General features: G+C 30.2%; 2 protein-coding genes across 5 annotated transcripts in view; one reads left to right on the top strand and one right to left on the bottom strand.

Moving 5' to 3' along the window:
• LOC106466932 (UTP--glucose-1-phosphate uridylyltransferase-like) overlaps positions 1–16,159 on the top strand; it is a 35,008-nt gene that overhangs the window by 13,288 nt on the left and 5,561 nt on the right. For all 4 annotated transcript variants that reach the window (XM_013927253.2, XM_022395514.1, XM_022395509.1 and 1 more), the window contains exons 4-13: positions 1,042–1,224; positions 1,325–1,458; positions 1,639–1,707; positions 4,432–4,565; positions 6,735–6,823; positions 8,848–8,916; positions 11,681–11,712; positions 13,802–13,898; positions 14,233–14,478; positions 15,957–16,061. In XM_013927253.2, the coding sequence (XP_013782707.1) occupies positions 1,042–1,224; positions 1,325–1,458; positions 1,639–1,707; positions 4,432–4,565; positions 6,735–6,823; positions 8,848–8,916; positions 11,681–11,712; positions 13,802–13,898; positions 14,233–14,478; positions 15,957–16,061 (1,158 nt within the window). The remainder of the gene's footprint in view (positions 1–1,041; positions 1,225–1,324; positions 1,459–1,638; positions 1,708–4,431; positions 4,566–6,734; positions 6,824–8,847; positions 8,917–11,680; positions 11,713–13,801; positions 13,899–14,232; positions 14,479–15,956; positions 16,062–16,159) is intronic.
• The window catches only part of LOC111087751, a 19,451-nt gene continuing 15,126 nt past the window's right edge, over positions 11,835–16,159 (bottom strand). The window contains exon 3 of the mRNA XM_022395527.1: positions 11,835–13,134. Within this exon, the coding sequence (XP_022251235.1) occupies positions 13,009–13,134 (126 nt within the window). The 3' untranslated portion in view covers positions 11,835–13,008. The remainder of the gene's footprint in view (positions 13,135–16,159) is intronic.

Below are 16,159 nucleotides of genomic sequence, written 5' to 3'. Positions count from 1 at the left end.
CATTATCAAAAATTATAGTATAATTACTCTCATAGATACATTTGTGGTTATGAGCTGGGTGGATTCCACCCAGTCTGTATTTGTAGGGTTAAACAAAGCTACACCACATTCCATAAATGTTTTGATTTCATCGTTATAAAGACATAGTTTTTGCATTATACTGAACACAACATTTTGGATGTCTATCCCATCCGAGTGTAAACTTGCTCGTATCTTCAAAGTTAATGTCAACTACACTTGCCAAGTCAGTATTCCTATTTGCTGTGACATCTAGGTTTCTGTGAGCATGCATTTATAGGTTAATGGCCATGGTATTTCCATGTAGTTCATGTTTTTCATACACATCTTGTATCCCTTCCTTAAAGCCACTAATACACTTTTGATAAAAATACATGCACATAATGACATGAAAGAAGATTAACCAAAATCTACTCTCTCTTTTTTTTTATGCTTGCACAAGCCATGATAATGGTGCTGTAACATGGTAATAGTGCAACTAATTTTCTATATATAAATGGGTTTCTACTTAGAAAGAATATATTATCCCTTGTTATTGAGTGGGAAACATATTGTTAGTCTGACCAGCGTGGGTGCCTTTCCTCATGAACTGGCTGTTAAAGTTAACAAAAATGTTTTAAGCAATATGTGTAAACTGTTATATCTTATTAATCTGCATTTTTCTGATTTTCCTTTTTGTACACCTAACTTTTTCAGGATTTCTCACAAGAAATTCATTTCTTTGAAGTACAATATCTTAAAAGATAATTATATGTTGTTAATATACAATAAGAATTAGAACTGTCAAAAAAAAAATTATTATTGTTTGCAGTTTTAGACTTGTGTGTGTGCAGATATTATAACATAATAATAAAAAATATTGTAAAGTGGTTAATTTTAGCATAATTGTATTTGATAGTGTTATTAAGAATAGAAATATGTGAATGTATAACAAGAAAATATATCTAGATTAGCCATTATTATGTATCAAGGTTGCAGCTTGCTACAGTATATAATAATTCTGTTATTTTGTATTTAATGTAGGTCAAAGAATATGACAGTCTTCCTAAGCCAGCGGAAGAGAAAATCAAGTCGTTGCTGGACAAGTTAGTGGTTGTGAAACTTAATGGAGGTTTGGGAACAAGCATGGGTTGTACAGGACCAAAATCTGTTATTCCTGTTCGTAGTGACCTCACATTTTTGGACCTTACTGTACAGCAGATAGAGGTGGGTTTTGGAAAAGCTTCCATTGTTTCATATATTTTACATTTATGAATCTCATGACAAGGAAGATTGATAAATATTATTCATCTTTTATTTCTTCTAGCATTTGAATAAAACCTATCATGTTGATGTACCTTTAGTCCTGATGAACTCTTTTAATACAGATGAAGATACCCAGAAAATCTTAAAGAAGTATCGAGGTTTTAAAATAAAGATTTATACGTTCATGCAGAGCAGGTAATGTAAAAAGTTTAGATGAGTTTAAATTTAGCACTGTCAGTGGCAAACTTTTCTGTTTCCTTCCACAGTACTTGTATTTTCATTTTGTACTTATGATTTCTGTCCTAAGGCCATGATTTCATATGGATTTGAAAAGTTGTTTTCTTTTGTTGTTTAATAATTTTTTATTATACCAAGGTATCCACGCGTCAACCGAGAAAGCATGCTACCTGTTCCTACATCTATTGGAAATGGTGACTCTGAGGCGTAAGTAATAATTCTATTGTTGATGTATTGTTTGATTAGATTTCATTTTCAAACTTTTTTCGTATAGTTATCTGTAAGATAATCTTTCTGTATTTGAAAAAAATTAAATTTATTGATATCTTAAAAGCATGTAATTGTCATAAAGAACTTTCTCATCAGTACTAGAAATGTGTAGTGATAATGAACAATTTTTAATATTGTATATAAACAGGCAATAGCAAAACAAGTGAGTAAAAGTTGGTAATTTTGTTAGAAAACACTAGTAGAGCTTGTACTAATCCTAAAAATAAAATTTATATAAACTAAGAAACCACAGGAACTGTTGAAAAGGTGCATTTATACATTCATTTAAGAAACCTAATTTTTTCTTTTTGTAAAACGATCACATCTCAGTGATGAGTTAACCCTCTTATTACATGCATATCAAAGTGAACATATCATGACTTTTTTAGAGAGTTACGTTCAAAATTTAATTAAACTAATTTATTATCATGATATATGAATTAACTTAACATAAAAATGTAGTTAACTCTCTCTACACAGGCTCAGTCAATTTGACTGACCATGTGACCTCTTTGTATTCATTAAATTTTAATGTTTTATTGCCCTTATAACCATGTCTAACTACAATTCACACTATTATAAGGTGTAAATCACTCGGGGAACGTGCAGCTCACGTTGCTCTAAGGAATTACATTACCCGCTAGCTACTCCAAGCTGCTCGTGTGTGTGCCTTATGACAAATTTTTATTATAATATTAATATTGTTATTTATTTTACCTAATCTAAACTTTATCATAAAAGGATCTCTATTTTTACATTTTAGTTACTTTCAGAATAATAAAGAAAGAATAAACATGGAAAACAAGAAATAAAATACTTAACCAATCCTTTTTTTGCTGTCGATTGTTAAAAAGAGATAACCCTAATTATTATATACTAATGATAGTAATGCTACTTAATCATTTTTATTTAATTAAATAATGCACCAAAGAATATAGACTAATATCGTGCAAAAATTAGACCAATTCCCTTACATCTTAAAATTTTTCTGGCTTTCTAACTATGCGACAAGAGTTGTTACAAATTCATCCAAGCTAGTCGTTAACTTTCTCACAGGAACGATGTTGATACTCTGAGTGAAATTGACATTTAACCATTCAGAACATAATGTTGTACAATACACCATTTGATAGTTGAAAACCTTGACAATCTATTGGTTATAGGTAATATATAATTAAACTTAAGAGAGAACTATTAAAAAATCCTGAAAGAGAGGATGTGACAAGTGGGTGTGGCTGGAAGTGTTTGATTTTCTATTTGATAGCTCTGTAACCAAACAAAATTTTAATATGAGTTTTAAATTATTAATTGTATAACTAAATAGTTAAAATCTTGAACCTCACTCTACTATGAGAATTGGGACATTTGCTCTCTAGGTTTCTCCTCTTCTCAAATTTATTTATCACCCCCTCCAAGAAGTATGGAAATTGTTATTACTCGGGCAAAGTATAATTCTTATAGCCTTCAGTTATACTTGGTCAGAGCCATGCTTACCTGTCACATCCTCTCTTTCACAAGTTGTCAGTAGTTCCATCAGATGTTTATTTATAACCAATAAAAAGCCAAAGTTTTAATCTATCAAATGACATATTATATCACATTTTTTTCCTGTACAGAGAATTGTCTATTTCACTTCCATTTCAAACTTTATGGGAAACAAACTGGCAAGCTTAGCTGTATATTTAATGTCTCATGTCTGGTTATGCAATTATTTAATTTGAAAATTATTTAGTGTGGTAGTATCATTAATATATTAAAAACAAAGGTAGGTTTAAATTTCATTGTCAGCAAGAAAAGGATGACCCAGGGAAGTAGTATTTTTATTGTTTTTCATGTATATTATTTATTTATTATTATACAAGTAGCTACAATTTAAAAAATTAGAAACTAATTAGGTTATATAAAGTTAGGTTAGAAAAATAATCATAATAAAAAATGTTCACGAGTAGCTTGTGCATTAAATAATTTGTTAGGATAACATGAGCTACATACTCACTGAGTGATTTATAACTTGTGTGGCATGTTTCAAGAGGCAATAGAATTTAAGTAGAAACATATCTTTAATGTTACTAGCTTTGAGCTATTTAGGATAAACAAATCTAGTTTCATGTTATAAATTGAGTCATTCTAGAAAGAAAAATGGGTAATTTAGATTTATTTCATAATTTTTTTATGATGGTTATGAGATTGGTCAAATTGACTGACCATGTTTAGAGTTAGGGTAGAGAAAATAACAGGTAATATATAAAGTTCAACTGAGAATGTTTGAAATTTATTTAGGAAGTTTTAGAGATTATGCAAAAGAAATTGGATAATTTTTGGATGAAAAAAAGTATTTTTAATCTTAACATGAAAATCAATTTGCACTTAGAGCAGTCAACACTTTGACTTCATATATTCACAAAGAAATGTTTAGTAAAAGTACTTCATTAAAAATTATGATTTTTTGTTATAAATGACTTATAACGGCTACCAAATACTTGCAAAATTTCATGAAGATAAACAAAATGTATTAATGTATTGTACAGAAACTCTAAAGGTCAATTTGGGGTCAAGATTTAAGTCGAATTAACTGAGACTGTAGCGAGAGAGAGAGTTAATTAGCAGTTTGAGAGTACTTACAAATTGTTTGAGTTTAATCTTCTTTCTGTCTCATTACAGCTGGTATCCACCAGGCCACGGGGACTTTTATGAATCTTTTCAGAATTCTGGATTACTTCAAGAGTTTCTCCAGCAAGGAAAAGAAGTTTGTTTTGTTTCTAATATTGACAATCTTGGAGCTACAGTCGACCTCAGTATCCTTACTTTTAAATGTGAAGTTTCTAAGCAGTAAAATGTTTTGAGTAATATTGAAAGAAAATGGTTATAAAATCTTCTTTTGGTCATGAAATTATTAATTCTGTTACTGAGAGACTATTGGCAGTCTTATCCAATGTATTCCTATTATAGTTCACAAGAGCTAATTATTAATTCAGCTCTGGGGTTGAGTCCAAGTTAAAAACTCAAGTTTTCATGAATGGTAGCATAAGAAAAGTGTTTCAAATTACATGTAATAGGTGTTTAGTAAGTCTTCCTCTAGCCATAACTCTCTGACCACATTCAGGTAAGGATGCTACCAGTTTTTTTTTTAGACTGTTGAGTTGGTATTTTTTTCCTGTTTTACTGTACAGTTCCTCAGAGTTGTAATGGATTAGTTATATATGTATATCCTCTGTTTTTGCAACATGATTTTTCAGCTGGTGTCACAAATTTTCAATTTGTTTATTAGGACTAGTTGGGCATTTGACAACTTTTATATCAGCCTTTTCCTTCTTTTCCAAATACTTCACATTCAATTGGGCAGTATGTTTTGGAAAGTTATCTACTGGGTATAACCTGACAAAATAGGACCTTGTACTCCTCCTTTTTTCCCCCTTCATATCAAATTTAACAGTAGCTCTCACACTTGAAGAACAATTTCCCACACCATTATAGACCCACTACCATATTTGAATAATTTGTTTACCAACACACTTGCATTAATTTTTTTTGGTAATGGTTTTTCACAAAACATTTCTTAGAGTTTCTAGAAAGTTTGCTCTTTGTTTTGTCAGTATATAACTCTTTGTTTCTTTTAGTATTTCACTGTTTTTGGTCCTTTTAATTTTTTGGAGCACCCAAGTAAATACAGTCAAGCATTAATATTTTACAAAGTTAAAAAATACACACACTCTGGGCATTTTTCCATTATGTTGATCATCTTAAGTGACTAGAGTCATGTTCGATGTCTGAAAGATAACATTTAAAGCCTTGCCACTAGGAAAGGAATTATTTCAATTGATACAATATTTCCTATATACATATATATAACAACAATTTAAATATTTTTGAGAGTTTTGTTTTGAAATCTGGGTCATTGTGATGGTGTTTTTTGACTATTTCCAGCATGAACTGCCTTTTCTCTTCATCTTTCATTATGGTGTTTGCTAAGTCTGTGATGAGCTTGACTGCTCTTTCAGAAAGATTATTTACCACTTGGACATGGGGAACAAATCTGGCAGCTTCCTGGAAATCACCATCAGTAGCCCATTGTGTTGGTGGCAAGTGAAACCAGTCAATGTCAATATCAAGAAGGTTGAATAGGAGCCATGATTTTTTACCAACCAAAGATTCCAATTTAGTCGATGAAGCTAACTGAAAAAATCGGTAGTCGTTTTTTCTAGTGTTTTTTTTGTCCTTCACCTTGATCAGATGACAAGCAATTTGCTTCTCAGATTCTGACAACAAATTAGAGAAGAGATCAAAAGGTGTGACTTTGTCTGTTAGGTACCATAGGTAGCTGTTGAGTGCAGTAATTTTGATAGATTTTAGTGTAAGTGGCATCTTCAATTGGGCTAAAAATGAACATGTTTTAATAAAACGAGTAGTGGAATGGGAAAATGTACAGGGAACATACCTTTGAACAACTTTTTGTAATTGCTGTATATTTGGAACATTCTAGTATTCACCCATGAAATGTTAGACTTTTGGGCTGAAACTTCAATACAGACTACTTTTTTACAACTACTCTTGAATAGTTCTGTTGCTTATTTTAGCACCATACATATCTTTTATTTCTGTATATATTTTGAATCCATTTGATTTCAAAATTCCTCAAACAGCACAATCCTTCCATCTGTATGTTTTGCTTGAAGATTTATAACTATATTGAGACAACTCAATTTACATTTAATGTCTAGTAGGTGATGTCCATTTGTCACTATTTATGAAATAAATAATTCCTTTTTTTTTTTATAGATGTAACTTTCTATACTGATATAACAATAGGAGATGCTGAGAGAAACACCATTAGTGTTTTGCAGGTTCTTGTAACAAATTACAAGTAAAATATTCTTCTTATGATGTATTTTATTTTAAAGATTTTTCCTGGAAATTATTATTGAAAAAGTATTTTACAGTTGTTGTTTAACCTTGATAACTCACAGATATATTAAACACCATGATAACGGATATTAATGGACTAAAACCAGAATTTGTAATGGAAGTAACAGACAAAACTATTGCTGATGTGAAGGTGAGTTCTCTTCATAATGTGTTGTGATTTTTGTTTAAAATTTCATCTAAAAATAATCTATTAAGTTATTAAAAGTTTTTTTTTAATGATCTATAAACTGCAATAATAGGTAAAGTAGATTAATTACAATTACATGATGTGCTCAGAAGGAAAGATTTCCCTTCCTACTTATTAGATCTAAGTAAATTGTGGCCAATAAATGTCTGTTTTAATAGGTCATTATTCCTCTGTTGATAGATATTCTTTATAACATGATAACACCAGGTGTTATATTACTTATTGAGTAACCGTTACAAATGGACAAGCAGTCTCAGGCCTGGCATGGCCAGGTGGTTAGGGAGCTCAACTCGCAATCTGCAGGTCACAGGTTCAAATCCCCATCCCACCAAACATGCTCTCCCCTTTCAGCTGTGGGGGCATTATAATGTGATGGTCAATCCCACTATTCGTTGGTAAAAGAGTAGCCCAAGAGTTGGCGGTGGGTGGTGATGACTAGCGCTGATAGCCCTTGTGTATCTTTGCACGAAATTAAAAAATAAAACAAACAAAGAGTCTCTTTCCATCCAGCATATAGTTCTGACATAGCACCTCCTGAATCCCATCTTTTTTTCATCTTGAGGACAACTAACTATGTGGACAATGATCTACCAGATAACTAATGCTCTTATGCACAGCTGGATTTTGTATCATAACACAAGTGTGTTATGAAACTGGTATGATGCAGCTTATGAAATGGTGGAGGAAAATACATCAAGGATTATGTTGAGAAGTGTTGTGTGATTGCTAATAATTTCAACAACATTAATATATATTTCTGTGTTGGAACTTAACATGATTGGCTAAAGGAAATAAAATTTCTTTCTGAACACATGTACCTAGTGAATAATTGCATCAAACTTGTAGATTTTATTTGTTTACTTTTGTTAGCTGTTCATGCTTAGATACTTTTTATATGGTTTGTACAATTCTAAGAAACTAACATAAAAACATACTCTAAATGCAATATTCACAAGGATATTATTTAAGTATGACTGTTAGTGATACAAGCAAGAGTTTCTTGTGTATATAGATAAGAAAGTCTCATTAGAAGACATTAGTTTAAGTGATACATCATTGCAAAAGCAATTTGATTATATTTAAGATAATCTAATAGAAATATCAGTCATGTACTTAGATATAAGTTAATGGAACACTTTTAATACATGTATTAAGGCATTAGTTTCCAAACTGTGTGTTGGGGTAAGTTTTAGGAGTGTCGCGTGAGTTTCACCAAACAAAGAATAATTAAGAACAGAAAAAAAAAAAATATTGCATGTGACTGCAGGGGTGTCACTCAAATCAAGGTAAATTGGTTAGGGTGTCATCAGTGAAAAAAGTTTGGGAACCACTGTATTAACATGTGAATAAAGAAGAAAAAGAACATTCTTATTTTTTGTATAAAATGTGTTTAATAAATTAAAAGGAACAAATAATGACCTTGTTATTAACATGAGTTACATATTTTACATACAAAAAGAAAATGCACATGTCACATGAAAAGTAATAATGTTTAATGGATGAAGAATGTAATGTTACTATGCATATTGTACAAATATAGCAATTTTCAAGAGTTGTAGGGATGTTGAAAATTTGAAAATATTAACTGAAACAATTGTAGAAATAGATAATTTATTGAATTGGAAAGGACTATGCAACAACATTTGTTCAAGCTTTTCTAAATGATTAATAACATAAATCAATTTTTGTTGTTTTCAACAGTTTACTCACTAATAAGATTCTTAGAAGCTCAGAAACATTAAGTGTTTGTTTTAGAGAAATAAATACAGTATCATGTATCTACAGTTTCTTGGCTCCTTAAGCATGCATTCTGGAAAATTGCATCAAGTCTAACTTTAAACATCTTCAGATGTGACATCTGGTGGTGTTAGAATTACAGGAGCACCTGTTCTATAGAATGTTATTTAATTTTTTGCTATGTATCTGTTTGTCTCAACCAGTATAACTTATGCACACTTCTGTTACAGGGTGGTACATTGACACAATATGAAGGGAAACTCAGATTACTGGAAATTGCCCAAGTTCCAAAAGAAAACGTAAGCTAGCAGGTTTAATGATTACTTGCTTTCTAGTGTTTATTTAGATACTGAGTGTGTGAACTAATTGGAAAATGAAATAATGCTAATTGTTTCTATTCTTCTCAAAGACATTTAAGTATTTTATTTGAACTATTAAATTTAGAATATTTTCACTTAGATTATTCTTAAATCTGATGATGTTTTTTTAAAATATATTTTAGGCATTATATATGCACTGAAAAGTTTTATAACAGACAACCGTGAAACATCTTTTGTACAAAAATTATCCTCTAAACCATTGGGTTTAGTTATGCCATTTTTAATACTTCTAAAAAACAAAGTTCCACCTCCAAAACTGGATTAGCTAACTATTTAAGAAATAAACACTTATCTTTCATCTTCTAGCTAATTCATATTGCTCTAAGACAATAATGTGTAGTTCTTGCAAACACAATGGTTAAAACTTGCTAGAAAATTAACTATGACACCTGGTTGAATGTAACACCTACCCCAAGGGCACAATTACACCATTAAATTAAAAAAATATGGAAAACAAACATGTAATTATACTACAACACATTTTTAATGATTCAGAGTTTAAATATAGTTAGTAAGATATTGTCTAATTTTATATATACAATTTCCTAGGAGGAAAGTCAGAATAGTTTTGAACAAAATGGCACCAATTTGAAACTTGTAACTTCAACACATGTAATTTTGTTGATTTTAATTAGTCACTGTATCTCAACCTCAGTTATGATTTTATGTAAATAGTCCCTACCCCAGCTTTAAAAAATCATAGACTTGTTACCTAAACACATAATTAACGTCTTTATTTTTTGGTTATTTTATACTGTATAAGCTGGATTAGCTTCCAGTTCAGCAGATGGTGTAGAGGTTGGAGCAAAGTTGGTGTATGTTGCTAGAAGAAAAGATGTTTATGAACAACTTCCATCACAGTTACAACTGATTTTTTCTTGCATATCTTGCATCATCATTTTATCCTTCATTTGAATTATGATATTGAAGTAGAATAGAAAAATATATTTTAAGTTGAACAGATTTAAAACTTATTCAGTATATTCAATGAAACCTTCAGATTAATAGTTAAAGCAAACTTGATAAATAAGTTATTTTTATTGTTCATCAGATCATAAAAAATTGAAAGTGCAAACAGTATATTTTAACTCAAAACAAAGCAAAATTTAAGAGTTGATAAAATAAACTATTAGAAAGCTGTACAAGAGTATTTGAAGATATAAAAACCTATCATTGAAATCTGCATTTTTGTTTCTTAAATGTAAAACATTTTACAAAGAAATATCAAATTTCTAGACCTGAGTATTCATGATACCACATATAAAGATAAGATATTTTGCTGAAACTACATAAACTGCAGAAAGTTCTTCTGAAGTTTCAAACAGAGTTATCCAACTTTTGTTTTTTGAACACAATAAAACAAACCATATGACAGGTGTGTTGAATTGACACACCTGAGCATTTTAGAGTTAACTGGATTACTAGTGTTGCTAAGGGTAGGAATAGTATAATTTATTGATATACACTTCATGATAGTGAGCTCTGCTTTGTCTGCAAAGAAATGAATTTTTACTTGAAGGAGTTTCGTAAAGAGAAAATTGTTCCACTTGAAAGAGGCTTCCCAAAAGCCTGTAGAAACAAAATAAAGATTGAAATAAATGTATTATACATAATGCTATGGAATTGATTTGTATTGGTAAATGAATTTTTTCCCCAAATATAATAGTATTTGGTTACTAGAAAGGTTTTGTATGAGAAGTCCCCCAGTGGCGCAATGGTATGTCTGCGGACTTACGACGCTAGAAACTGGGTTTTGATACCCATGGTGGACAGAGCACAGATAGCTCATTGTGTAACTTTGTTTCCTAACTTCAAACAAACAAAATTACATGATAAAAATGTTTTCTTTGATATTTTTTAAACTATTAACAAAACTGTAAATTAGAAAATAATTACATTCTTCAATTTTATTTTTAATACTGTTTATGTAATACCATTTCTAAAAGTGGCCAAGCCTGTTTGTTTATTTTTTACTGAACATATTAAATCTTGTGATATACAATATGTCCCAGACAACATAAATCTTGGATAAATAAATGCACCAAACTCTAGTTATTTAAGTGTACTGAAATTTATAAGTACAATAGTAAATGTAAAAGCTCTGAAAAGGGGCAAGTCAATAAGGCAAATTTAATTATAGATTAAGAAAGGAAACATAGGAAAAGAAAATGATAATGGCTTACATTTTACTACACATTCTCCTGATCATTTTTGTTGTTGTTCTTTTATTTTGAGTTTGTTATAATTATTAGTATGCATATTTTGTTTCCTGGTGGGATAGTAGTAAGTTCACATACTTACAGCACTAAAATACAGGGTTTGATTGCCTGCAGTGAACACTGATGGCCAATTGTGGCCTTGCTCTAAAACAGTTTTTACATTTTATGTCACTAAGGCTTTATGGATTGCAGCTTATGCTATTGCAAGTAAGAAATTTTATCTCTTTATTTTATAGAATAATCTCACAGTTTTAAGATGCATTAAAAAACTTAAGAGCTTTTACTTTTCGAAACAATATTTGTTCAAGAAAAGTAAGTCACTAAACTGTAGAAATATAGAAAGTAAAGGATTGTAGATAAAACTACAAATTTTGAAACATAGTTTATGTAATAATTATTAAAATATTTAGTTTAATTTTAAGGGGTTCAATGTTAATTTAAAGTTTATTAAAATGTTGTTGTAGGTTGATGAATTCAAGAGTGTCAAGAAATTCAAGTAAGTTTTTTTCTTTTTTCTTATGAGATCCACATTTTTGTTGTAAAGTATTTTGTGGATAAAACAATAAAATATAAAATTATTGAACTTAAATAAGTTTATTTTTGGTGAAATTTAAATTTCCTAAAATTTATGTTATGAACTTGAACATTTTAAATTACTTTTTCATTCAGAATTTGGTGGAAATGCTTCCAAATTCTAGCTATAGGCCTAGAGTCTAGGTTTTGTATGTAATCTGCATTTGATGTGTGTTTGAGTTTTGGTTTGATTAAGTTTTAAATTACTGTTTACCAGGTAGAAATGGAAATATAGAGAGAAACAAGAATTGTATATTTTTCTTCTGTAGTACATGGAAATGTTTATTATTGCATTAACAGCTTGAGTTTGGTAAGATAATTTAAGAAATCGAACGTACTACTCTACAACTGGAACAGTTTGAAGTATTGGATGAAATATTTACATCTGTATTGAAAGAAAGCATAATAAATCATTTTAAACAAAGTTATTGGACTGAAGAATAATGTAAGATGCACTAACATGAAAGTGTTAATTTTTATTATTTCGTTTTTAACTTGCACCTATTCAGGTCTCTCAATAGAAAAATCAAATAATTTCATATCAACTTTCTCTGTATGAAGTTGCAAGAAAAGTGAATGAATAGCACTATAATGGAAATACTGTTTATTATAAATTCTTACTAGCAAGATAGTATTCAGTATCAAGAGTTCATTTAGTCATCTGCCCAAAAACACCCAGAAGTTTAGTGGAATGGTTTTTGACATAATAAAACTATGAAATTTTCAGGTCAATATCATTTTCCTCAGAGTGATGTGTTTGGTCCACTGAATAATAGGAGATTTGACAAATTTGCCTCTGGTGAAGAAAGGCTCACCTTTTAAAGGCACTCGGGTTTTGTATTTTTGTCAGGAGATTTGACAAGATATCTATTACAGAGAATTCTCAATGTCTTTGAATAACTGAGTTCTTGAGAACAAAAGAAGGACAGGACACAATGTAAACATAGCAAATAATCTTTATTAAATCAAAGACACAAATACAGTATGTGTTCTTTCTTGAGCACTGGACTGTCACTTTTAATGAAACTGAATTATAAGTTGCCTATCCTTTTTGAGATTGTGTATCAGGTTGTCTAAGTCTAACATTTATTTTTTTTTTAACAGATAATATCATAATGTCTAGAGTGACCAGCACTACGTGTGTGACTGGTCATTCTCATTCAAACATAGGGAGATTGTAACCTCAATATATCCCCTGACCTACTGTTGAAGGATACTGCTATTTACATTCTTGCAAAATGTGCAGAACTACAGCCAAAATTTCTATGGTCAGAACAGGTGTTTTCTCCAGAGAATGATAAAAAACTTGAACTTTCTTGGCCATGTTATTGGAAACTGCATATACCTAGAATTAATTAAAAAAAAAAAAGAATATTACAATAAATTGAAAATGCATAGTATGTTTATACCACAAAGTTATTTTAACACTGTTGATATTATACATATTTTTGTATTATTTCTTGCACCATTACCAAATTCTTCTACCCATGAACATATCAGATTTATATTTCTAATGTAAATATACCATGAAAAAATGGATTTTATAAGCTACTTGTGTATTGTGTACTTGGTACCAGCTGTTTAAAAACCAAGTATAACATCACAACTTTATAATACAAAAGTACCAACAACAGAAAATGTGATAATCATGAGTGCATTTTTCCCCATATTCTTCACATTTGGCTAGTCTAAATGAAAAGGTGTCTTCTGGACCTGAGGAAGAAAGGCACAGACTACGTCATCCTCTACACTTGTGTTTCTACAACAGACAGTTGTCATCCATTTAACTAAATTTCATCATGAATACTCTGCCTAAACAATCTGTCAAAGAGTATCTTCTTGTTGACATATCTAGTTTGAAATACAGGTGCTTTCTTTCACCTGATTACACTTGTAACCTCTTAATTTTTTATGCAGCTCTGTTTCCTTTCACTCTATGTAGATTTTTTGTTAGATAACTTCAAATTATTATTTTTTTTCTTAAAAGTAATGGAGTTTTATACATATATCAGGATTTTCAACACTAATAACCTATGGATAAGGCTACAGAGTATTCAAAACTTAGTGGAAGAAGGTGGACTAGACATGGAAATTATTGTGAATGACAAGGTAAAAAACATATCACTAGCAATTCATTTATGTGTAATGTGAACCACCCTAACTTGTATATTGTGATAAACTTGATGGAATTGTGTAACAACAAACAATTTACCCTTTTAAAAACAAAATGTAAAGTTTTTTTCTATGTCTAAATAAAGGAATTGAAAATAAATTTATCTTGAAATACATTATAATAATGCAGATCTAGGGTAGCACTGCTACAACATTATTCATTTTTGGACTTTGGGTTTATAATTCTAAGTCTCTCCACTAACAAATTTTGATTTACTTAACATAGAAACTAATAGGTTACTAAGTTATCTTGATGGTTGTATTACCTTAGCACTTGGACTCCGGAGTGAGCGTTATTCAACTGGAAACGGCTGCAGGTGCAGCTATGAAGGATTTTACAAATGTTATGGGAATCAATGTACCTCGTCAGCGTTTCCTTCCCGTAAAAAAAACCTCAGATCTGCTGGCTGTCATGAGCAACTTGTACCTCATGAAGAATGGAACGTTGATGATGAGCCCTCGTAGAGCCTTTCCTACTGTGCCTCTTGTTAAACTTGGAGATAATCATTTTGCTAAGGTTGGTATTGGTATTCATCCAGTTAGAATAAAAGTATCAGAAACTTCTATCTAGCTTAATAAATATCTAACTGTATCATTAATGTTCCTTTTTTGTGTTTTTTTTTTTGGTATAATTACATAAGAAATATCTAATTGATCATATTCCTGAAAGACATTATAAGCAACAATATTTACATTGCCAGATAAAAATAGAAATCTTGAAGTTATGATAGTTAACTCCTGTAAAAGCATCTATGCCCAAAAATATTCTCTATGTGTCTTCTTCTTCTTCTTCTTCTTTCTTTTTTTTTTGTTGTGTGTGTGTGTGTGTTATCTACTAACAATTTTAAAAGTTTATTTTGTACAAGGTATTGATAAGGTTTTGAAATATGATCTTTAAAAAATAAATTATACAGAGTCATGATGAAAATTACCAAAATTCTTAAGTGGCAACCTATCATGTACAGTTTTCAAAAGAAATTGATGACTTGGATAATAAGGTTTATAAAGTTTTGAACTTTTAAATTTCATGCTAACTAAACTCATTTGTACATAATGTTCATATCATAAAACATTTTTAAGTACACAAAGTATTTATTTACCCGAAGAAAATAAACTTTCAAACAATTACTACAGTTCTTATTTTGTAATTTTTTGTTGTACTTAATAACTCCTCAATATTGAATATTATGTAGATGGATCTCTCTTTTCGAAGTTTTAAGTTCTAGATTTTCTGTGTCATTTTTATTTTTTCTATCCTGAATCTGTGCTGCTACATCTGCTTATAATAAGTATAATTGCGCTTGTTTTTTGTTGATGTTTATACGAGTCACTTTAATCTTTTGAGAGTCCAGATTTTGTTTTTTTAGCTTGTTAGATTCTGGGGTTACTGGTGTTTTTTATGTAATAGCTGACTTCAATACTCAGTAAAATGTTGTAGGATACTGGGTCAGTGAACAGCCTACACATCATTACAATCTTAGAATCATCCTATCACCACTTCTGTTCTGTTAAAAAACACATCTGTAATCACAAACTTTCTGGCCTGCTCAATTGACACATTCTATGTTCTGTTTCAATTAAGATGTGCAAATTGCCATTTTAAGGGTAAACCATGAAAGAGCAATTTTGAAAGCCAGTGCTTATGTTTCTTTTGAGACTTAGCAACACTGTTATTTGTCGGTTTAGACCGAGGTAGTTTAGATATGGTCATTGTTTCTAAAATCTGGAAAAAAATATACTTAAGAACATTTTGTGGGATATTATTTGAAACCTATATCAAGAAATTAAGTAAAACCACTGTAAACATAACACTGCAGTAACATCACATGTCATACTCTTCTGAATTATATTCGTATTGTATGAAGTACAGTTTTTATACAGCAATTTCAGAAGATGAGTTAGGTGTAATTGTTTTTATTGTGGTGTACCATCATTCAAACAGAATTACTCTGTGTAATTAATATAAGATATTGAAATAAATTTTGTCCTTGTAAGGTACGAGAATTCTTGCGTAGATTTGCCAGCATACCAGACATGCTAGAATTGGATCATCTAACAGTGTCTGGAGATGTGACTTTTGGTAAAGGAGTATCTCTAAAGGTATGTATAAATATATATATATATATATATATATATAGTAATTAGAAAATTAATTTATCTTAGAAATACATTAATAATAATGCAGATCGTAGGGTAGC

The sequence above is a fragment of the Limulus polyphemus genome, unplaced genomic scaffold, assembly GCF_000517525.1.
Source record: "Limulus polyphemus unplaced genomic scaffold, Limulus_polyphemus-2.1.2 Scaffold76, whole genome shotgun sequence".
In the NCBI taxonomy this organism is placed as follows: domain Eukaryota; kingdom Metazoa; phylum Arthropoda; class Merostomata; order Xiphosura; family Limulidae; genus Limulus; species Limulus polyphemus.
The sequence above is the reverse complement of the archived record's forward strand: the minus strand, read 5'-3'. Positions and strand labels throughout refer to the sequence as shown.